At 34.8% G+C, this 24180-nt stretch overlaps 1 protein-coding gene across 1 annotated transcript in view; it reads left to right on the top strand.

The window, feature by feature from the left end:
• The window catches only part of sorbs1 (sorbin and SH3 domain containing 1), a 158059-nt gene that overhangs the window by 76527 nt on the left and 57352 nt on the right, over positions 1-24180 (top strand). The window contains exon 14 of the mRNA XM_030156240.1: positions 5822-5905. Within this exon, the coding sequence (XP_030012100.1) occupies positions 5822-5905 (84 nt within the window). The remainder of the gene's footprint in view (positions 1-5821; positions 5906-24180) is intronic.

Below are 24180 nucleotides of genomic sequence, written 5' to 3'. Positions count from 1 at the left end.
TGCAGAATACGCATTATTGTGATGAAGGACTTTATTATGTAATTACAGTTTGTCCAACATCAAGCGAGTGCGATCTGGCTCCATCCCAGTTCCAACAAACAGGCTCATTAGAGGCAGCGTCTGGCCCAGTTCAGCCCAGGACGGCTCTAAAATAATGGACTGGTTGTTTTTCCAATTCTAACCTCATTTTGTGCGGGTCAGCGTCCTCCCTCTGTAGTCGGCTCCGTTTCTCAGGTTTCTTCTTTCTTCTCTGTGGGTCTGAAAGTGCTGTTGATGTTATTTCACCCTGTGAGATTTACCAAAAGAATTTCACCGTTTATTATTTTTACAGACGTGTCATGTTCAGTGGGTTATTCTTAGCAGTATGATTCTGTGGTTCACATTAAAGATCAATATGTTTTTGCATTTTTTCAGCCTGTCTTAAAACCCAGGTGCTTTATCGTCACTAACAGCATCAAATATAATAAATGTTCACCTCATAATATAATAAAACCCACATTTTCTCATATTAAACAGCCTGAATGCATTATGTGATACGTTTCTTACACTGTAAAAAAAAAAAAAAAAAAGTAATTTAACAAAATTTTCACTGTTTATTTTACAGATTTTTCAGATACAGGATCAATGAAATGGCAAAAATAGACTGTGATTTTACCTGTCGGATGTAAAATAACATGAAAAAACTGTAACGGTGAATAACTATAAAATTTCCATTTTTAAAAGAAATTTTTTCTTTTTTCACAGAAAAATACAATTAAAATACATTTGCAAATGTATCATAATTTCACAAATATTTCTTATCTATTTATGAGATTAAACTGTTAATTTAAAGTTTAATACTGTAAAAAAAAATAATAAAACGAGATAAAATTACTGACAATTAACCGTAAAAGAAGTATTTGTTCTGTCAGTTTAACCAGACTTGTTTGTTAATTGACAAATATCTTGTGTAATTACAGGAGGTTTCACAACAAAAACGTTGAATAAATGTATTTTGTGAATGTATAACATGTACAAGCACTGATAAACTGTCCAAATACAGTTTTTATCAGTGGATTGGACAACTGAGTCTCATTGGAAATTATTTATATATGTATTTATAGGTAATTTGATTGTTTTAATATATGTCAATATTCTTTATTAAACATTAAAAAGTCAAAAAAAAAGCAAAATCTCATGTAAAGTCAGTGCAAAAACTGTATTTTAATTATGGAAAATTACTGTATTTTTATGAGATGTTTATTTTCCATTATTTTCCAATATTTTTTTGGCACCCTTGCAGCTGGAATATTACTGTTTTGTTTTTTTGTTTTTTTTTTTTTTTACAGTGCAGACGTGTCATGTTCAGTGGGTTATTCTTAGCAGTATGATTCTTTGGTTCACATTAAAAGATCAATATGTTCTTGCTTTTTTTTCAGCTTGTCTTAAAACCCAGGTGCTTTGTCATCACTAACAGCATCAAATATAATAAATGTTCACCTGATAATATGATAAGACCCACAATTTCTCATATTAAACAGCCTGAATGCATTATACTGTTAAAAAAAAAAAACAAAAAAAAACCTGTAAAAAAACAGTAATATTCCTGCAGCAGGGGTGCCAAAAAATACTGTTAAATAATGGAAAATAACCATATCATAAAAAAAACCCCTGTAATTTTCCATAATTAAAATACAGTTTTTTGCCCTAACTTTACATGAGATTTTGCATATTTTTTTGGACTTTTTAACGTTTAATAAAGAATATTTTCATGTATTAAAACAATCAAATTACCTATAAATACATATATCAAAATTTTCAGTGAGACTCAGTTGTCCAATCCACTTATAAAAACTGTATTTGGACAGTTTATCAGTGCTTATACATGTTATACATTCACAAAAATACATTTATTCAACATTTTCGTTGTGAAACCTCCTGTAATTACACAAGATATTTGTCAATTAACAAACAAGTCTGGTTAAACTGACAGAACAAATACTTCTTTTACGGTTAATTGTCAGTAATTTCATCTCGTTTTATTTATTTATTTATTTATTTTACAGTATTAAACTTTAAATTAACAGTTTAATCTCATAAATAGAAAAGAAATATTTGTGAAATTATGATACATTTGCCAATGTATTTTGACTGTATTTTTCTGTGAAAAAAGAAAAAAAAAATCTTTTAAAAAATGGAAATTTTATGGTTATTCACAGTTAAGGTTTTTTCGTGTTATTTTATATTTGACATGTAAAATCACAGTCTGTTTTTGTCATTCCATTGATACTTTACTGTATTTTAAAAATACAGGAAAACTGTAAAATAAACAGTGAAAATTCTGTTCAGTTACAGATTTTTTTTACAGTGTATGTGACACTTTTTTTTTTTTTACATAGTTTAATGGTAAAACCCAATAAACTCTTCAGTTTAGGACCCATTTATCACCAAAACCATGTGACCTTTTATGTGTCACAGTCACTCAGATTCTTATTTTTGCCGTTTTGCTTCCATCATAAATATTCACCTGTTCCCTAATGTTTCCCACCCACTGACAGATGCCACGTTGACAAGATAATTGACATAATTGCCACTTTCCCTGTCAGTATAAGAACATTGTGGCTGATCAGTATGTGTATGTATTGTTTCGTGACTTTCCATCGATGTTACATAATCCAGAGTTTTTACATAACTCCATAATAGCACCATGTGAGTTTTACTTTAACCCTTAAAGACCCGAACATCCACCGTCGACCAAAAGCATCTACTGACCTAAAATGTTTAATACTTGTTAATCCAGTAATCCTATCAATACATGTAAATAATTCAGGTAAAATGCAGTTTGTCGTCTTTTCATGGTCATCAGATATGACCCATTTGGTCGTTCAGAGGCTCCGTAGTTACCATGGAAACACTGTCATCATCTACAACACTGATTCACCAGTAAAACCCATAGAGTTTGTATTTTTATAATTTCATAAACACCAAAATTGACCCTTCATGTAAATTGAACTTTCAACATGTTTTATTTGGCCTTTCACAAACTGATAAAATAAATCCAGAAAAAAGAGATATCATCAACCTTTTAGGAATAGTTGCCAAATTTCACATTCATTGCACTAAATTTGCACACCAGCATCCAGATATTATTGTTTTTAAAGCAATTTTTTCCCAATTATTTAGACAATTTGAAGAAAATTTTAAACTCTAAAGCAAATAAAGTGGAAAAACTATGTCAAGTATATAATCTTGTTTAATTTATATCATTTTTATTTTATACCTCAAGCATTTTTATTTTATTTTTATTTATTTTTTGTTTTATTTTATTTTATTTTACTTACATTTGCTTCTATACATTGGAACTGTAAAATATATTGTGAAATGTGACTTTTTTAGTCCTACTTTGATGTATACTATTATGTATATATACTGTTCAATTGTTCATTGTTCAATTAAAATAAATAAATAAACCCATGGAGTTTGATAGATGACATTTGGTTGAATATATATTAACTAATCAATATAATGAACAATTTAATTTTAAAAATTACAAAATAGTTAATAGCATGAAAAAAATAAGCAAGAAGTTGACTGAAATGAGGTAAAAAAAAAAAAAAAAAAAGAATGAAATGAGCAAATGAACACAGCCAAAGTAATCAGCAAAATGAACAAAAATGAATAATAAATCATCAAAATAATAAGTAACATGAGCCACAAACTGAACAAAATTGTAAACAAAATTACAAAATAGAAATCAAATAAAAGAAAAAGAAAAAAAAATCACAAAATAATAGAGAAAATGGAGAAAATAAGCAAGAAAATGAACATGAATGGCCAATGCAATCAATAAAATGATAAGAGAATGAAAAATTAACAAAAGTAATGAACAAGAAGAACAAAATAAGCCACAAACTGAACGAAACTGAAGAAAAAGTAATAAACCCATGTAGTTTAATAAGTGACAGTAGATGGAGACACTTGTTTTGCTGAAAAAACGTCACTTTTGATGGAATAACCTTTCAATTTTCTCACTTTTCATAAACATTTAAATTGAATATAAGAAAATGCTTGATTTACTTGGAAAAATGCAAAACACAGAGTATAATATTTTAATAAATGGTGATAAATCACTTAAGAAAAGTTAAATATAGAGAAAATGTATTTGGAAACTGACAGAAAAATAGCACTGGGTCTTTATGGGTGAAGTCAGGCGTGAAAAATGTCAACATGTTTTATTTAAATAGCATTGAAGGAACCATGAGGTATTATCTGTGACTGCGCCGTGAAAACATGTCGTTAGCCTCATAGCATAATTACCTAAGTATACACTATATGGACAAAAGTATGTGGACATGTTGAATTCAGGTGTTTCTTTTCTAACAGGGGATACAAAACAATAATGACAATAATGTCTTAATATTGTTTTATATTGGGATAAATATCATATGGATTATTAATATTGATGTGTCCCAATATTTTTGTCCATATAGTTTATAAACATAAATATTTCCTTCAAGTTTAATGGCAGATTTTTCTTCTTAAGTAGATGGTTAGTTGTGATAGAAAAGTATTATTTACTTAGAGCACGTCATGGATAAAAAAAAGACAAAATCAATGTTGAGAGAAATTAAGTCAAAATATAAACATCAGTACTAATAAGCAATATGATATTCATCCCAATATAAAACTATATTATGACAAGTAGATGGTTAGTTGTGATTGAAAATTATTATTTACAGTCAAGTAGGTATGTAACGATATGAAAATTTCATATCACGGTTATTGTGACCAAAATTATCACGGTTATCATTATTATCGCGGTATTATTGAAATTGTGCCCAAAATGTTAAAAAAGTACTGATACACACTGAAATAATTTAACCAAGTTGTATTTACGAAAAATAAGAATAAAATAAAATAATTGGCACAATGTACCTTCTGTTGCAGAAACATTCAAATATTAACCCTCAGTGGTCTGAGCCTATTTTGGCCGTTTTTTAGTCCTTTTTGATTTTGCCTTTATATAGTATATAAACAAATGTTTACTATACCCATGTTTAGGATCTTTTTTTTCAGCAGAACTTCATCTATCTCATCTGCCTTTTATTTTTTTCACCTTAACCTACTATAAAACCATAAAAGGCCAGAAAACACACACCAAAAAAAATCCAATTTGAAAAATGCATATACTTTATTGCATAAATAACATACAGATGCTTAATGAACCTTTTCAAAGACTTTAAAAGTGAATATTGGTTCCAAATATTAGGTATATACAATTAAAATTGTAATAAATTAAAACTAGACTCAAATGTTTGACATAAAAGCAGATCTTTACATAAGGTTTTTTCCCCTAAAAGTGCAGTAATCAAACATGGTTATCATGATAATTAGAATTTAAACAGTAATACTAACCGTCTGCAATTTTACTGCAGTTTATTGTTATACCGGTAATTGTTACATCCCTTCAGTCAAGGCATGAAAAATATTTTAGAAATGTAGAGGTAGAACATTTAAAATCATAGTCATGGATTTTAAAAAAAAAGAGAAATGAAGTCAAACCCATCTCTGAGGCATTTTGGAAGCGACAATTTAAACCAAACCAATGCAATGATATTTATCCCAATATAAAACTATATTATGACATTTGTTATTATTATTTTGTATCCCAGACCCCTGTGTCCCAATACTTTTGTCCACACAGTGTATCCTTATGTAATTATGCTACGAGGCTAACGGTTAGCTGTGTCACCAATGTGTGTTGGGCTCATTGAGTTTGTTTATTGTCTGAACTGTCTTCTCTTTGTCTTTCTCCTCCTCTTCTTGTTGCCATGCCCCCTAGACTAAGGATGTAAGTCCAGAAGATGTAGATTTAGAGAATGAGCCTTGGTATAAATTCTTTTCAGAGATGGAGTTTGACAAAGCGGTAAGTGGTCGCTGTCCTCACAGTGACAGTCTATTGTATTTTATTGCATGTCATAACATCTATGTTCACATAATACCTAAACAACCTGTGTGTGTCTATCAGGACTACCCCCCCCCCCATACTCCCACTCCCACTTCACCTGAAATAATCCTCTGTGTAATTTATCTTCCACATAAACGGGAATTATGTGACGGCATGCATAAGAGGAAGATGATTTACTACCACGTGTCCCATTAACTTCGGTTAATGAGAACATCAGCCTCTGTTCGTCGTATTGTTTCTCATCATCGACAGATATCGTCTTCACTGTAGCAGCTGTCTGTTCTGATCATCTTCTTATGCAAATGAAAGAAGTGTGTAAAACAGTCATATACAGAGGATATGCACATACGTCACTCCCCCCTGGGCCACACCCCTCTAAGTCAGACTGAGTGGCAAAAACCAACCTGCTCAACATGACGGAGTATAGCAGTAAACACAGCCAGAGAAAAGGGAAATGTGAAATATGAAATTAACCCTTTCATGCATACTGGTCACTACAGTGGACAGTTATTCTACAGGGTGTCCCATAAGTCTCCATACAGAGGAAAAATAAACGTTTCTTGACATAAACCATTTTTCTTTATATAATATGCTCTATATGACTGCCATTTTGTCGGGAACACATTTCAATGCGTGTCCTCCACTGCTGAAGAACTATAAAGAAGAAATATAAAGAAATACATGTTAGAACCACATGTATTATGTCTCCTGTGTATGGAGGCTTATGGGACACCCTGTACAGCTGTTCTGTTGTATATTCATGGATTTTGTTGTTCTTTTCGTTTTGTTTTTTTTTTTTGTTTTGTTTTGTTTTTTTACACATATCTTTATTAAAGTTTTAAGACACTACATATCTTTTCTGACATGAATCGGTAACATTATGTGGATCTCTCCTGAGCATAAACCCCCAGAATCATAAGCCCTCCCTGTAGTTTTCACACAATTTATCAGTAAATACATGTTTCTGTGTGTCAAAAATTAAACACATGGTGTCCAGTTGAGTGAACATTTTTGCAACTTCATGAAAAATAGGTTCATAAGAATTTTTTTTTTTTCATTATTGTTTTTTATGGTTGTTTTTTTTTTTTTTTTTTTTTAATTTTATTTATTTATTTTTATTTATTTTTCAGAAGAAAATTTTCAATCACATTGTTTTTTTTCATGCCTAAAGAGGAATAAAAACACTCAGGAAAAAAATTTGATTAAGGTTCTCATAATTCGTGCATGAAAGGGTTAAATGAAGGACAGTTGGACTGGACATGGATCTGTACGAGCTACCAAAGAACAAGTGGTCCATGAACACTGACATGTGGACACAAATGGAGGATCCAGACCTGATCCAGGGTGGAGGGGATCAGCGCTATTTGGACCTGAAACTAATATACATGGTTTCATCAGGACTGACAACCAGGGTCCAGAACTAGGGCCCAGAACCAGCTGATCCAAAGGCTCCAAAACTAGGGCCCAGAACCAGCTGATCCAAAGGTCATTTCCAGTTGAGCGTGGACTGACCCCAGTGAATCTATGCATGATCTACTGGGACTGAGCAGATTTACTGAGTCTAGTTCAGATCCAGTCCTTTATCCAACACAGATACTACTGCTGTGGACCAGCAGGGCACCACTGGATTCTGGGAAATTAGCAGATTTTTCCACCTGTTTTTAGATTACGACATTATTCTTGTAATATTATGGCTTTATTGTTGGAATATGACGACTTTAATCTCATAAACGAATGACATTTTTGTTAAATTATGATTTTTTTTATAACTACGACTTTATTCTCATAACATTTTGATTCTTTTTGTATTCGACTTTAATATCATAAAATTACGGGTTTTATCTCCATATTTTATGACTTTATACTCGTAGTGACCAGTGTTTTTCTTTTCTTCTGTGGCCCTAATACTCTGTCGTAGCTTTATTCTCCAGTTCCCCGTATTTGAAAAACTAGGTTGGCCTCAGTTTCAGTTAGTTTACTAATCATGTAGGAGCACAAGGTTCAGAATCACAAAATGAAGACAAAAACCATGAAAGATCTGATCATGAAACCAAGAAGGAATGTTAGCCAAAACAATATGTCATTTAAGGTCTGATTTTACTCAAAAATCCAGCATAAATGAATGTTAGCTGACACCAAACAGGATCCACAGATCTAGGTTTGGTTTCCTGGATTTGTGGATCCATCTCCTTCTCTTTTCTTTGTCTTTCGGTGTCTGTAAAACGATAGCTCCCACTGCTTTAAGAACCTGTTCATACAGTCAATCGCACAACAGCTCTGCCCCATTTTTAAAAATTAAATATTGTTCTTCAGTTTAGACAGTATTGAAGCCAACGCTGTCACTCATCTCCCTCTTTCTGCCACTCAGTGGGCAGAAACCGCGGTGACTTCCACTAGTGGTGACGTCACATGCAGACCCTCTGTTCATGTGTTTTTACTGTTTTCTGAGGCTTTTCTGGTGCGAGTTTCTGTTGCAGCAGAAAACTGACTGAGGGTGGTTAATATTTAATCGTCTTATTATTTGATCAGTAGATTTTATTATAATCACAGATGACCGCAGTAGACTGTCTTCCATTCAGGTGCTATAATAATAAATGACCGGTTTCATTATCACGGGCTGCTGGGAGTTTAAAGACCTGCAGGGATAATGTCTTATTGCAGGTTAATGTGGAGGTTAGCATCGCCCTGTTCTCAGTGGGATTCTCTCATCGGCTTTTTGGATAATTGCAGAAAATATGGTCTGTGGAAAACAAAACTGTACGATACTACTGCATCTTTATGAGCAGAACATGCAAAGGTAGCATCAGGATGTCAACTATCGACACTAGTGGTTCCAACCTTTTTTGTCTTGTGACCCCATTTTAACAACACAAATTTCTGGCAACCCCAGACATTCAAAACTGAGTTTTGTTTTTTTTTTGTGCTAAAATTAATTTGGTTTTGATCATGTAATAGTTTGCTATATTATGTTGCAAATAAATATTACTTTTAGACAACATTTAGTCTATATAATGTATATAATGACAAATGTCATTATATAGTTTTACATTGGGATAAATATCACATTGATTATTAATATTGATGTTTTTATTTCAAATCCTCATGAACAGGACATCTTACAGCTGTAGACATGATGTGTCCCAGTATTTTTGTCGATATAGTTTATAAACATCAATATTTCTTTAAAGTTTAATGGTAGATTTTTCTTTCTCTGAGATGTGAAGAAAGTAGACAGTTAGTTGTGGTAGAAAAGTATTATTTACAGTCAAAGCATGAAAAATATTTTAGAAATGTAGAGGTAGAACATTTAAAATCATAGTTGTGGAAAAAAAAATCATTGGTGAGAGAAATTAAGTAAAATCCATCTCTGAGGCATTTTAGACACAAATATAACAATTCAAACCAAACTAACCAATACAATGATATTTGTTCCAATATAAAACTATATTCTGACATTAATCATTATTGTTTTGTACCCCAGACTCCTGTTAGAAAAGACACACCTGAATTCAATGTGTCCCAATACTTTTGTCCATATAATGTAACTATCACTTGGAAAGATCATAAATGTAATAGATATAATAAATATACACTAAAACAGTGAAATTAATGCACCATAAATACACTCGATTTTAGAGAAAAAAGGATCCCTCTTTATATTAATAGATTATAATTTTCCATATCATTTACGATATCAGATATTAGTGCTTTTCTTTTCTTTTCTTTTCTTTTCTATTCTATTCTATTCTATTCTGTTCTGTTCTAAAAATTGCTCAGACAAAATGATCAGTTATCAGAACAGCTGATCCATTAATAGTGGACTCATTTGTGTGCAGTTTTACCCACAGACTTCATTTCAGACATTCAACCCAAACCACAAACAGACGAGGACGCACAGACTCAGAACCAGGACGTTCAAACACTCCCTCACTCCCTCACTTCTGTTTTGTATTCTCTGTCCAACTCTTGCCCACTGTGGAATCATCTCTAATATTTCAGAGCGTTACTCATCACTTAAGAGAAACACTGGTTGTTGGTGTTGATTAACACCGTTTTCATCTGGGGCCTGATGTGTGATTCATGCAGAAGGCAGCAGCGTTCTAAAGCACCCCCAGACCCACAACAGGAACAGGAACAGGCCCTTCACTGAAGAACTGCTGCCTGTTCACTGTCTGATACACTCAACACTACACTCACATCACATACTTCTGCCATCTGTACTATACAGCTGCCTTTTTGTATGTTTCAGTATTTCAGTGTAGTTTTGTATATTGTCAATATTTTTTCTCATAATTGTGTGATATTTTCATACAGTCTATACCAGGGGTGTCAAACTCATTTTAGTTCAGGGGCCACATTAAGCTCAAGTTGACCTCAAGTGGGCCGGACCAGGAAAACAGTAGCATAATAACCTGTAAATAATGACGACTCCAAATTTTTCTTTTTGTTTTACTCCAATCAAACTTAAATTATGAAAATATGTACATTTACAAACTATCCAAACAAAATGGTGTGAATAACCTGAAAAAACTGAAATTTCTTGAGGAAAAATAAATGCAATTTTAGCAATATTACACCTCAACTTACCATTTATACATGCATATTACGGAATGGATCTACAAAGGCACAAAATATTTAATAACAGGAATTTCACTTTCAAAAGTTCAGGTTTTTCACATTTTATTGTTAAAGGATAGTTTGTAAATGTTAATATTTTCATAATTTAATGTAAGTTTTTACACTAAAACTAAGAGAAAAATTTGGAGTTGTCATTATTTATAGGCGTAATGTAATATTATGTTTTTCACATTAAACTAAGAACATTTGCAGTCATTATTTATAGGTTATTATGCTATTATTTTAGTTGAGATCACATTGGTCTGTATGTGGAACCTCAACTTAAACGAGTTCGACATCCTTGATTGTTAATATCTTCATTGTAATTATTGCACTTTGCAAATTCATCCCGTGCCTTTGGTGGGCCGGTTTTGGCCCCCGGACCGCATGTTTGACACCCCTGGTCTAGACAGTCTTTTTATACACTCATAACCTCCTCAGACCCAGCTATGGGTTTTCTGTCCACATTTGTGGACAAGAGTTTCACAACTTTATACCAAAAAAAGAACAGAAAACTGTCCACCACAAAGGACATTCCAGAAAATTTTTAAAAACTGCTTCTGAAAAAATTGTTGCATCATGATGTTTCCAATACAGGCACTTATTTAATAAAAATTTAAAAAAAGCTGGTACTTTGCTGACATTTCCTGGGTCTTAGGAGGTTAATACACTTATGGGTTTGTGCTGCTAAAAAGAAACAGAGCAGCTAAACTAATTTACATTGTTCCTGTTACAGTGATTAATAAAGTTCTGTTCTATTCTATTCTATTCTATTCTATTCTATTCTATTCTATTCTATTCATTTTTATTCTATTCTGTTCTGCTCTATTCAGTTCTGTCGTATTCTCTTCTCTTCTCTTCTCTTCTCTTCTCTTCTCTTCTCTTCTCTTCTCTTCTCTTCTCTTCTCTTCTCTTCTCTTCTATTCTATTCTATTCTGTTCTAAAAATGACTCATCATTCCAAAATGATCACTGATCAGACTAGTTGGTTCATTTATTAACTAACAGCTGATCCGTTCATAGCCCACTCATTGCTGCTCAGTTTCACCCACAGACTTGAATTCACACATTCAAACTAAACCACATTCAGACGAGGACACAGACCAGGAACCGGGACGTTCAAAGTTAAAATGGGTGCAGACTGGCATGTGGAGGTCCGGTGTACGGTGTCATGACAGCGCCGGGCCTCGGGCATTAGTTGGCACCAGACGAGTGTGGCACCACCGCCCGCAAACAGATGTTGGTCGTCCACGCCACCGCCACACCCCGGATCAGATGAGGTGGCACCGCTGACTGTGGCATGAGCTCATGTCCATCAGCCAGGCCCGGACGATTAGAGCGAATGAGGACCAGCTTTAGCCTGGTCCCGGGTTAGCGTGTCGTATATATATGTGGAGGAGGGTTAGGCCCGGAGGCAGGCGGCCGGCGCTCTGCGGCCGGGTCCGTCTCACGGCCTCTGGATTCCAGCCAGATGAGCTGTGCTTGATGACTGGCTCCTGTTTAATGTCAAAGTCACTTCTAAAGCTGCACCTGGTATGTGCAGTATTTGACCTTAAGGCTCAGCCAGACGCTGTGGCTCATTGGACTTTGACTGACAGATCAGAGCTCACTATGGAGAGATGAGGCTGCAGCAGATCTGTGTGGTCAGGGGGGTACACATAGACCCCAGAAGGGACAGATAATGAGCAGGGTTGTCCAAGTTACTTCCAAACTGTAATCCATTACAGCAGTGGTTCCCAACCTTTTTTGGCTCGTGACCCCATTTTAACATCACAAACCCCCAGACATTCAAAACTGAGACCTTTGTTTTGGCTAAAATTAATTAGCTTTTTGATCATGTAATAGTTTGCTATACTAGGTTGCAAATAAACATTAATTTTAGACAACATTTAGACTATATAATGTAAATTTTTATTAGTAAGTTTTAATTTTTAATTTTTTTTTTTTTATAAATTACTAGCAGCATTGTACCCGTGGTGCCATTGTACGATAGCGCCCTCCCGAGGTGCAACAGCAGCATTGCACCCGTACGCCCTCCTGTCTTACAACAAACATCGATGGGACAAAGATCAATGGGACACGGGGTGAGGCCGAAACGTGCATTATATAGTAGGATGAGAAATTTCAGGCGACCCCAGACATATTCATTTGGCGAGTTTGGCGGCGATCGGGCCTGTGAAGGTCTGTGGTGAGGTCGGAGTTGGTCCGAGGTGAGCAGGGACTCAGTCCGAGGTGAGCTGGGGCCTGGTCTGTAGTGAGCTGGGATCCGGTCCAAGGTGAGCAGGGAGCCTGTTAAAATCGCCCATCATACCTCACAACATTTGAATATGGACATAAAATTGTGCCCAGTAGATAGTCAGGTAATGTTTCTATTCATTTGGCGAGTTTGGCAGTGATCGGGCCTGTGAAGGCTGAGGAAAATTCGTACAAATGCCCTCCTGTGCTGCAACATCGATCGGACAAACGCGTCGGACACAGAACGTCCATTATAGTAGGATTCTATTCTATTCTCTTCTATTCGATTTGATTCTTTTCTATTCTATTCTATTCTATATTGTTCTATTCTATTCTATTCTATTCTATATTGTTCTGTTTTATTCTATTCTATTCTATTCAGTTCTATTCTATTCTATTCTATTTTGTTCTGTTTTATTCTATTCTATTCTATGGTGTAAATATCACCTGGAAACATTATAAATGTAATAAATATAAAGTAAAACAGTGAAATTAATTCACCATAAATACTCCTTCCATTTGAGAGGAAAAAGGATCCTTCTTTCTATTTTTAGCTGATCATTTTTCACACGGTTCAGGACATTTATCAGGTTTTCTTCTGCTTTAGTCTCTGACCTGAAAGCCTGTAGAAGTACTACTCTAAATATTACTCTTGTATTACGTAACATTACAGTCCATCACTTGTGGTCTCCTCGGAGCCACTTCTCATCACCTAATAAACTAAGTAAGAGTGACACCTGGATATAATTACAGTAATGGCACTGTCCATTAATATTAATAACCCGTGGATCGGAGAGGCGTCTAAAAACACACAGTGTGGTGGATACGGTGGGACGGCGACTCATCAACATGTACGAGTAGCTCCGGCCGGAATTCCTCACATAGTTCTGGTCAGGAAGAGCGTTGTGCCCCCCCCTCCAGGGACCGTCAGAGCGACTCCATCTGTCTGACATATGCTGACGATGGAGCTGATGCCGTCCTGTCTCATGGAGTTACGTAGACGGAGCCCCCCCGCTGTCACCTGACATATTCTAAAGGAGGCAACTAAAGCCCGGCAGCTCATTGTGCGTTCAGATTTAACCTCTGTTATACACTTAACCTTTACCTTTAAGCAGGGGCTGTCAAACTGATTTTAGTTCAGGGGCCAGATTCAGCTCAGTAAGATCTGAAGAGGGCTCAACCAGTGAAATAATAAGATAATAATACATAAAAATGATGTCAACTCCAAACTTTCCTCTATGTTTTAGAGTGAAAAAAGTACATTTACATGATGAAAAGGTTTACATCTACAAACTATCCTTTCAAAAGATGTGAGTAACATGAACAAACTGAAAAAAGAAGTGTAATTTTAACAATATTCTGCCTCAGTTTATCATTTTCACATGTACATTAGAACTTACAGATCACAGTGGATCTACAAATCTATACCCCTAATTGTGTTTTGACCCATAACAGTAACAAGTAATCTGTAATGGATTACAGTTTGGAAGTAACTTGGACCACCCTGCTCATTATCTGTCACTTCTACACTGTAAAAAAAAAAAAAAAACTGTAAAAAAAAACTGTATTGTTCCGGCAGCAGGGTGCCGAAAAAATACTGTTAAATAACAGAAAATAACCATCTCATAAAAATACAGTAATTTTCCATAATTAAAATACAGTTGTTTTTTTTTTACCTAACTTTAAATGAGATTTTGCATATGTTTTGACTTTTTAATGTTTAATAAAGAATATTTACATGTATGAAAACAATCAAATTATCTATAAATATATATATATATAAATAATTTTCAATGAGACTCAGTTGTCCAATCCACTGATAAAAACTGTATTTGGACAGTTTATCAGTGCTTATACATGTTATACATTCACAAAAATACATTTATTCAACATTTTTGTTGTGAAACTTCCTGTAATTACACAAGATATTTGTCAATTAACAAACAAGTCTGGTTAAACTTACAGAACAAATACTTCTTTCACTGTTAATTGTCAGTAATTTTATCTTGTTTTATTTTTTTGTATTTTTTTTTCAGTATTAAACTTTGAATAACCAACTTAATCTCACAAATCAGGGCTGTCAAACTCATTTTAGTTCAGGGGCCACATTCAGCTAAATTTGATCTGCAGTGAGCCGAACCAGTGAAATAATAATATATAAATAATGTCAACTCCAAACTTTCCTCTGTATTTAAGAGCGAAAAAAGTAAATTTACATTATGAAAAGGTTTACATGTACAAACTATCCTTTCAAAAGATGTGAATAACATGAACAAACTGAAAAAAATAAGTGTAATTTTAACAATATTCTGCTTCAGTTTATGATTTCCACATGTACATTATAACTTATAGAGTGGATCTACAAATACACAAAACATTGAGTAACAGGCAGAATATTGATAAAATTGTACTTACTTCTCTGTAGACATTTCAGGTTGTTCATATTTTTTGCCAAATTATACTTTGTTTTAGTGTAAATACATGAAAATATTTACACTTACACAGAGAAACATTTGGAGTTGTCATTATTTATATGTTTTTATGATAGTATTTGACTGGTCTGACCCACTGGAGATTGAATTGGTCTGAATGTGGAACCTGAACTAAAAGGATCGTTAATATCTTAGTGTACTTTTTGCATTTCACAAATTCATCCAAAGGGCCGGACTGGACCTTTTGGTGGGCCGGATTTGGCCCCCGGGCCACATGTTTGACACCTGTGCTTTAAGCATTTGGTGAGTGTGTGGGGGGGCTATAACAGGTCATTCACACTGGGGGAGCTGTTTGTTTTCATGAGAACATATCAACACAAATAAGGTGCTGGAAAGAATGGGATTCGTGTTACCATGACCTACTCATGATCGCTATTTTGACTATGAAAGCGGCACACGGGAGCCCGGCCTCTGACACCTGTTAGGAAACATGTGCATGAAATTCTGCAGAAAAGTAGTCATCGGCGTCCTACTGACTCACCCAGGCTTGGCGTCACGGCCATAAACAGCTTCAGGAGGCTTCGCTGCGGCACAAATCTAGCCTTTAGTTCAGTATTTGGATTAAATGAGTGTCAGACCATTTGAATATCGGACACTGGCTTGTATTTGAGGTTACTTTAAGATTAATTTCTCTATGAATTACAGGATATATAAAATTAGATTACACAGAGTAACATATATTAAACACTTTTGTACTGTCTTAATATGATTAAATGTGAATGAACTTAAAGTAAATTGAACTCAGGAGTCAATGAATATGCATTAACTTATACTTAAGCATCTTTGAGTGTCCAAAAAAGCGCTGTGTAAGTGTGATTTTTATTATTATTATTATTATTATTATTATTATTATTATTATTATTATTATTATTATTATTATTATTATTATTATTATCATTACTTTCTGAAGAGATGTGAGCCAAGTATATTCCACAAAAATCAAGATGGTATTTTACAATCTGTCAGTATCAGCAGAATTTTTTGCTCCAGTTGGGAAAATAACAGCTAAAAAATGATGAAAATCTGCCTAGAATTTTTTACTATCTCTTACTGGTTTCTATTTAAGGTTACTTTAAGATTAATTTCTCTACAAATTATAGAATAAATGCCCTGTAATGACAAAGTGCATAAATGTGGCATTCATGCATTTTATAGTACACTGAACTAAGGAGTCTGTCAGTATGCTTTAACACATGTACTTGTACTTGTACTTGTACTTGAACTTGTACTTTTTCTTGAACTTGTTCTTCCTATACAGATGTGAGCCGTATATTTTGATGAAAGAGGAAGAAGATGTTTTATAAACTGTGGTACCAGCAGAATTTTTAGCCTTAACAGGGAAAACAATACCAGAAAAATAGAAAATTCCACATAGTTATAATTCTTTATTTTAAGTTGGATGTTCATTTGTCTATCTTCATCTCTCTTTTTTCTTCTTTGTTTTCTGTTTATAGCAGTGACATCAACATTAATGACGATTATCATCACCTACTATATCTACGCTAATATTCCCTTTTCTAAAATGCCAGAACAGACAAAACCAACACCTCTATTTTTTTTTTTTTTCAGTCTTTGTGTGATGTTCTGGGTTATTCACTCTGTTGCAGTCTACAACTTCACCACTAGATGTCACTAAATATCACACACTGAATCTTTTTGATAATCAATAATCCGTTCTCTCTGATTCCAGCCCCTTAAAGTGGAACATTTCCTGGTTTATTTTCCTCTTTATGACAGTGAATATATATTCATTATTTTTTCATATTTTTATTGAAGTGTATACAAGAGAAATAAAGGTACATACAAATACCAGGGCACACTGATGTCAACATTAACCATGTTTGTATACACCACAGGTGTCAAACATGCGGCCCGGGGGCCAAATCCAGCCCGCCAAAGGGTCCAGTCCGGCCCTTTGGATGAATTTGTGAAATGCAAAAATTACGCTAAGATATTAACAATCCTTTTAGTTCAGGTTCCACTAGGGCTGCACGATTAATCGATTTTAAATCGAAATTTCAACGATTTTTTAATTAGGACGATTTTTAAAAACGGGAAATCGTAAAATCGATTTCATCTGTCTCGTGCCTGCGGGCCGCGCACTTACGGGCTCCCGTAGGCTCCTCCTCCTCTCAGTGACAGATGTCTGTCACAGAAGTCCGTGTAATGACCGGACGTTAAATCTGTGAATGAGCCCGCGGTACTTGCAGCAATGTAAGCCGTGGCTTCACGCACGGATCCCGCAACTGAAATAGAACTGCATGCGGATCACTCATCTTACGTTGTCCCGGATCCGTACCGTACTGTCTTCTTCCGAACTGGGTCCAGGTCTCGGGGTCATCAGCCTCAGCAGAGGAGCCCACACAGCCCCCTGCCCACACACATCCACCAGCTCCAGTGACAGAATCCCTCCAGTGTGTCCTGGGTCGGTCTGTTCCACGCACGGATCCCCCAGTTTAAATAGAACCACATGTGGAACGTGGTCCACGCACGCACGACTGATGCCTGTCACTGACTTACATTGGTATCACTTCTGTGGGCCCAGATACCCAGAGGAAAAAAAATAAAAATAAAATAAAATAAAATAAATAAATTATATATATATATATATATATATATATATATATATATATATATATATATATATATATATATATGTATATGTATATGTATATATATATATATAAATTTAGTCCTCTTACTAGCTAAATTTTTCATTCACAAATGTAAGTTCTGTAACACAAAACCAAATATTATTTATTTTTTGAAAGATGTTGAACTTTATTTAAAGCTGTTCGATAAATCTGGAAACAAAAAGGCTGGTATAAAAAAGGTATAAAAAACATAAGTATTTGCTCTGATTTGGACATTGTATTATAGTGTATTCCCCCTGGCAAACTTGTGTTATTTTCTTGTTGTATACATTGGGTGTATACTCTACTTCATTCAATAAAAATTTAATTAAGAACAAATAAACTTCTGTGGGTTCATCACGTGATACCATCACAGATTTGAGGTCAGAGCAGTGCCTTGCATTGTTGGCTGCTCACGAAAACGACATGCTGACTTCTGTTGTCTTTTGTAGTTTTACGCAAAAATCGAAATCAAAATTGAAAATCGAGTTTTTAGAGGAAAAAATCGGGATTTTTTTTTTTGCCAAAATCGTGCAGCCCTAGGTTCCACATTCAGACCAATTCAATCTCAAGTGGGCAGGACCACTAAAATACTATCATAATAACATAGAAATAATGACAACTCCAAATGTTTCTCTTTGTAAATGTAAATATTTTCATGTATTTACACCAAATCAAAGTATAATTTCTCAAAAAATGTGAATAACCTGAACAAATATGAACAACCTGAAATGTCCTAAGAGTATTTTTTTTTTCAATTTTATCAATATTCTGCCTTTTACTAAATGTTTCTGTATTTGTAGATCCACTGTGATCTGTAAGTTAGAATGTACATGTGTAAAATGATGAACTGAGGCAGAATATTGTTAAAATTACACTTATTTTTTCAGTTTGTTCATGTTATTCACATCTTTTGAAAGGATAGTTTGTAGATGTAAACCTTTTCATAATGTAAATTTACTTTTTTCGCTCTAAAACAGAGAAAAGTTTGAAGTTGACATCATTTATATGTTATTATGTTAATATTTTACTGGTTGGGCCCACTGCAGATCCAATTTAGCTGAATGTGGAACTGAACTAAAATGAGTTTGACAGCCCTGGTATACGCCATTAGATTTAATATTTGCAGATTTTTAAGAACAAATAACAATGAAACCCGACAAACAATACAATGAAAAGAATACTATGGCATAGTCTGTATAAAAATAATTAAACTGGTGACATAAACATAAGAAAAAAAAAGGGGGTGGCGGGGTGGGGGGGGTTACATTGTCTCAAAAAAATCCATAAACAGTTTCTTTTCCTCTTCATGACAGTGAATAATCTTTAAGTTGCAAACGAAATGACACATTATAAGATGCCATCTCAGGCTCTGGAAAAACAAACATCTGCTTTTTTCACCATCTTCTGACTCTTTACTCACTAAAACACAGGTGTCAAACATGCGGTCCGGGGGCCAAATCCGGCCCGCCAAAGGGTCCAGTCCAGCCTGTAGGATGAATTTGTGAAATGCAAAAATTACACTGAAGAGATTAACAATCAGTGGTGTCAAAATCATTTTAATTCAGGTTCCACATACAGAACAATTACATCTCAGTTAGGTCAGACCATTAAATATTATCATAATAACCTATAAATAATGAAAACTGCAGACTATATCTTTGTTTTAGTGTAAAAAAGTACAATTACATGAAAATGTTTATATCAACAAACTATCCTCATACAAAAAATGTGAATAACCTGAACAAATATGAATAACCCGAAATGTCTTAAGAGAAGTAAATGCAATTTTACCAATATTCTGCCAGTTACTACATGTTTTGTGTATTTGTAATTGTAATGTAAGTTGTAATGCACATGTGTAAACCATAAACTGATAAACTGAGGCAGAATATTGTTAAAATTGCACTTGGTTTTTCTGAAGACATTTAAAGTTGTTCATGGTATTCAGATTTTTAAGGAAAATGTTGTGGATGTAAACATATCGTTATGTAATTTTACTTTTTTCACTGTTATGTTACTGATCCAGCCCACTTGAGATCATATTGGGCTGAATATGGCCCCTGAACTAAAATGAGTTTGACACCCCTGCACTAAAACATTACGCGATAGTGGAAATAATCCTGAATTGCAGACCTGGAAGGAACCGTGTCTAAATAATGTGCAGCTTTTCAGCGAAACCGGCGTAGGATTAGTGCGAAAACGAACAGTGGCAGTCTTTCACATGAGGCAAAAGTTCATAAAGTGACACTAATCGGGCATCTTGTAAATAACCAGATTAAGATTCCAGTCCTTTGAGTTCAGATAAGCCTTCCATGCTTGTTTCCTGTTTACTTTCCACTCACGCTGGGTGAGTATAAGCCCAATTACCGTAGGGTGTCACAGGAAAGTTCCCTCTCCCCCTGTTGGAGATCAGATCCAACGGGCGATATGAGGAAGAGTCACAGATTATTCAATGACACCGGCATGTTTCTCTGAGTCGACATGGAACATTAGGCTTTATAAATAGCTCCGACTATGGACCTGCCAGCCTGATGTTCTGCTCTTATAAAGATCGGCATTTATTCTGAAAGGTTATTAATGAACGTCCTGCCCTGGCAACTAAGTGCAAAGGCATGTTGTGGCAAATGAGCTGTTGAGAATGCTCCTTGTCTGGTCATCGGTGTGGGAAGCGGCGGCTTTAACACTGCCGGGGGGGAAGTAGATGTGGTATTAGCAGCAGGGCCGGGCTGGCTGGACAGACGGACGGACGGACGGACGGCTGGCGTGGGGATTGTGCAATCGTATTTGCAAACAACACTTGGGCTTTTATTCATAGTGCCCGTGTCACGCCTGTTATTTTTACCTGCTGTGACGTCTGAAAAGAGGAAAGCAACAGAAACAGTGGGCTAAAATTAGTTGGCTCTAAACCATTCAAAATGCTACCGGGCACTACCTCATTGAATGACCCCCCACCTCTGTTCTGGATAGAATATCTGCTCCAAAATAACAGCTCTGTGCGCTCCGACAGTCCTGCAACACTGCTTCACTTTATGCTCACAATGAGGATCATGCTTTATATTTAGGTGCATGCATTCAACATTAATTAGTTTCTTATTTGCGCACGTTTTGGCTCTTTATCGCTCATTATAAAGCACTTATAAAAGCTTTATCCTGCATGAACATGTTTTTTTACCTCCACCAAGGAGGTTATGTTTTTTTCGGCGTTGGTTTGTCTGTCTGACTGTCTGTCTGTGTGCAAGATAACTCAAAAAGTTATGGACGGATTTGGATGAAAATTTCAGGAAATGTTGACACTGGCACAAGGAACAAATGATTCAATTTTGGTGGTGATCGAGGGTGGGGGGGGCACGGGGGCCCACTGATCTGCCTTGGCGGAGGTCTGTGCTCTACAAGTGCTTTTCTAGAAAAGACAGCACAGACCAGTGGGCCCCCATGGCCCCCCCACCCCCGATCACCACCAAAATTGAATCATTTGTTCCTTGTGCCAGTATCAACATTTCCTGAAATTTTCATCCAAATCCAGGGCATTGGTCTGCCTTGGCGGAGGTCTGCGCTCTCCGAGTGCTTCTAGTTTCTCAATACTATCCTCCTGAGACCCAGGAAAGTGAAAATTTTAGCTTTTTTTACATTAAACAACTGTCTTGATTGGAAACTGCATGATGCAACAGTTTTTTCAGATACATTTTTAACCTCCTAAGACCCAGGAAATGTCAGCGAACTACAAGCTTTTTTCATTTTTTATTAAATCAGTGCCTATATTGGAAACATCATGATGCAACAGTTTTTTCAGATGCAGTTTTTAAAATTTTTATGGAATTTCCTTTGTGGTGGACAGTTTTCTTTTCTTTTTAGCTTACCGGCTGATAGGCTGTTAGCTATTGTCGTCATGCGGCATCTGTCATCCGTTACAAAACTTTCAATCGTCCTCTTCTCTGAAACTACAATTCTGATTGACTTCAAACTTGGTATACAGCTTCTTTATGATGATGTCAACAAAATTTAGTGAAATTATTTGGATCCGGCTCTGATTCTGGATTTGGTGCGATTTTTAAAAATTTCCCCGTTACAGGACATAGGAAGTGCCGGTAAGCTACAGGGCCATTGGTCCTTTTTTTTTTTTTTTTGTATAAAGTTGTGAAACTCTTATCTACAAATGTGGACAGAAAACCCATAGCTGGGTCTGAGGAGGTTAAAATTATTTTTATTTATTTATTGTTTTTTTTTATGGGATGTCTTTTGCAATGGACAGAATTTTTCAAGTAAAACTGTCAAACTTTTGTCCTCTACAGGGGACTAAAAAGCATTGCTGGGTCTCAGGAGGCTATCATGAAGGAGTGATATTTTGCTTTTTTAATTTAAATTATGCATTTTCAAACATTTCCCTGTGGTCTCCATAAACTGTAAATGCTCTGTTTGGGTCTGAATTCTTCATTAATTCAACTCCAATGGTCCTTTTTTTTTTTTTTTTTTTTTTGCCAACTTTATTGAAAATATATAGGTATACAAAACATAGAAATTTTGAACAAACATCAATATGTCAAAAGGAAAAAGCATCTAAACAAATAAATGAAAACAATGCAAAGACTTAGAGACACAAAGAAGACTAGACAAATAATGATAATAAAAACTTAAAATATACAGATCTAAAAAACAAATAAATAAATAAATACATCAGAGAGTAAGTTCAGTCCATTTTAAAGAGTTCTTTATAAATTGCCAGGGTGTTAGTGCTTTTTTTTGTTAAAAGTCTACAGGTTCATCTTCAACAGTATTTCTGAGTAATGACGTGGAAAAAAAGGTCGTTTTGAGCGGTTTTTGAGCGCTGGCCCTTTAAATGTAAATGAGCCACTTCAGGCCCCGCCCCTTCCAGGTTGTTGACTGTGCCTTCTGTCCCGTTCAGCCACTTGAGTTCGTTAATTCAACCAACAGCTGAAACATTTTAGGTAATCAGCTCGAAGGTTGGACATATTTTCAGTTTTTACTCCAACCGCTGCTGCTGATACACACTTATGTCGTACTTGGGGAAATGTTCGTCAGAAGTCCTGACCTTATATATGCAAATGTTGTGACGTAACTAGTTATAAAACGTTTCAGAAGGAATTAAAATAGGTTGCAGAAATCCACTCGATTTTTGCCAAAATGAATATAAAGATAACTTTGCAGCACCTGGAGGGTTCAAATCCAAACTGTATGAACTATTCTGGTCCAAATACACAAATAAATGAACCACAGACTAAGAAAAGTGGGTTTAGCAAAATATGACTCATTTTAATTCCAATTCTTTATTTGTTATAGATGTAATGCAAAAACTAAAGGACAATGCATTGGTCTCAAAAAAAAAAGAAAAGCCACACAATAAAATATTCAGTATAAAAATATATACATATCCACAAATAAATAATGCACATAATAAAATCTGTGATAAAAAATTTAAAAAAAAAACCTATACTAGTCTGATGTTAAAAAGTATTGAAAACCACCGTTTGCCAGCGCAAAAAATGAGAATTTTGGCAAAATTAGGTAAATTTTTATGCAGAAGTTATATTCATGCAATTTGAGGGTCAATGAAAAAGCGACTACTGTTTATTGTCATTATATGTACACAAAATGCTATTTTCACCTTAAATACTGAAATATATTTAATGAAGACAGTATAAACATCATGTAACCACACAATATAAAACACACATAAGAATATGGACAACAAATGTAAAAAAAAAAAACAAATGTAAAGACAGTTTGCACAGTTGAATGCAGCATATGTACAATATTATGTGTAAATGAATAGCAGCGGAACAGTCTGAAAGTATGTTTTTGTACCTGAATCAAACACTTCATTTGGATAAAACACCTACACAGAGTATTTATAGCACAATGTCACTGACCTTTTCATCATTTTTATCATTTGCCGCTTCAGTTCTGAGGGAAAATATTCACCTTTTCTGTATCTATTTTAAGTTTTTACAAAAAAAAAAATAATAATAATGGTTGAATCACATCTGCAGCTTTGGTAATAATGGGATTTTCTGCAGGAATTCAATCTAAGAGCCCGTCAACATGACTTTTTGATATTCTACTCGTGGTTTTTCTACATCAGACATTCTGAATCAATATGTTACTCCAGGGTTTTCAGAGTTAGCAGAGCAGATAAATGTCTCAGAGCTACGCATAAGAAACAGAAAGAACTGCTCTGGACTGATTTATGTACTTTTACACAGAAAAGATACCATATTAACCCAAATAAGACAAAAATA

Source organism: Sphaeramia orbicularis, chromosome 15 (genome assembly GCF_902148855.1).
Source record: "Sphaeramia orbicularis chromosome 15, fSphaOr1.1, whole genome shotgun sequence".
NCBI lineage: Eukaryota > Metazoa > Chordata > Actinopteri > Kurtiformes > Apogonidae > Sphaeramia > Sphaeramia orbicularis.
Note: the sequence above shows the minus strand (reverse complement) of the source record. Positions and strands in the feature narration are given on the sequence as shown.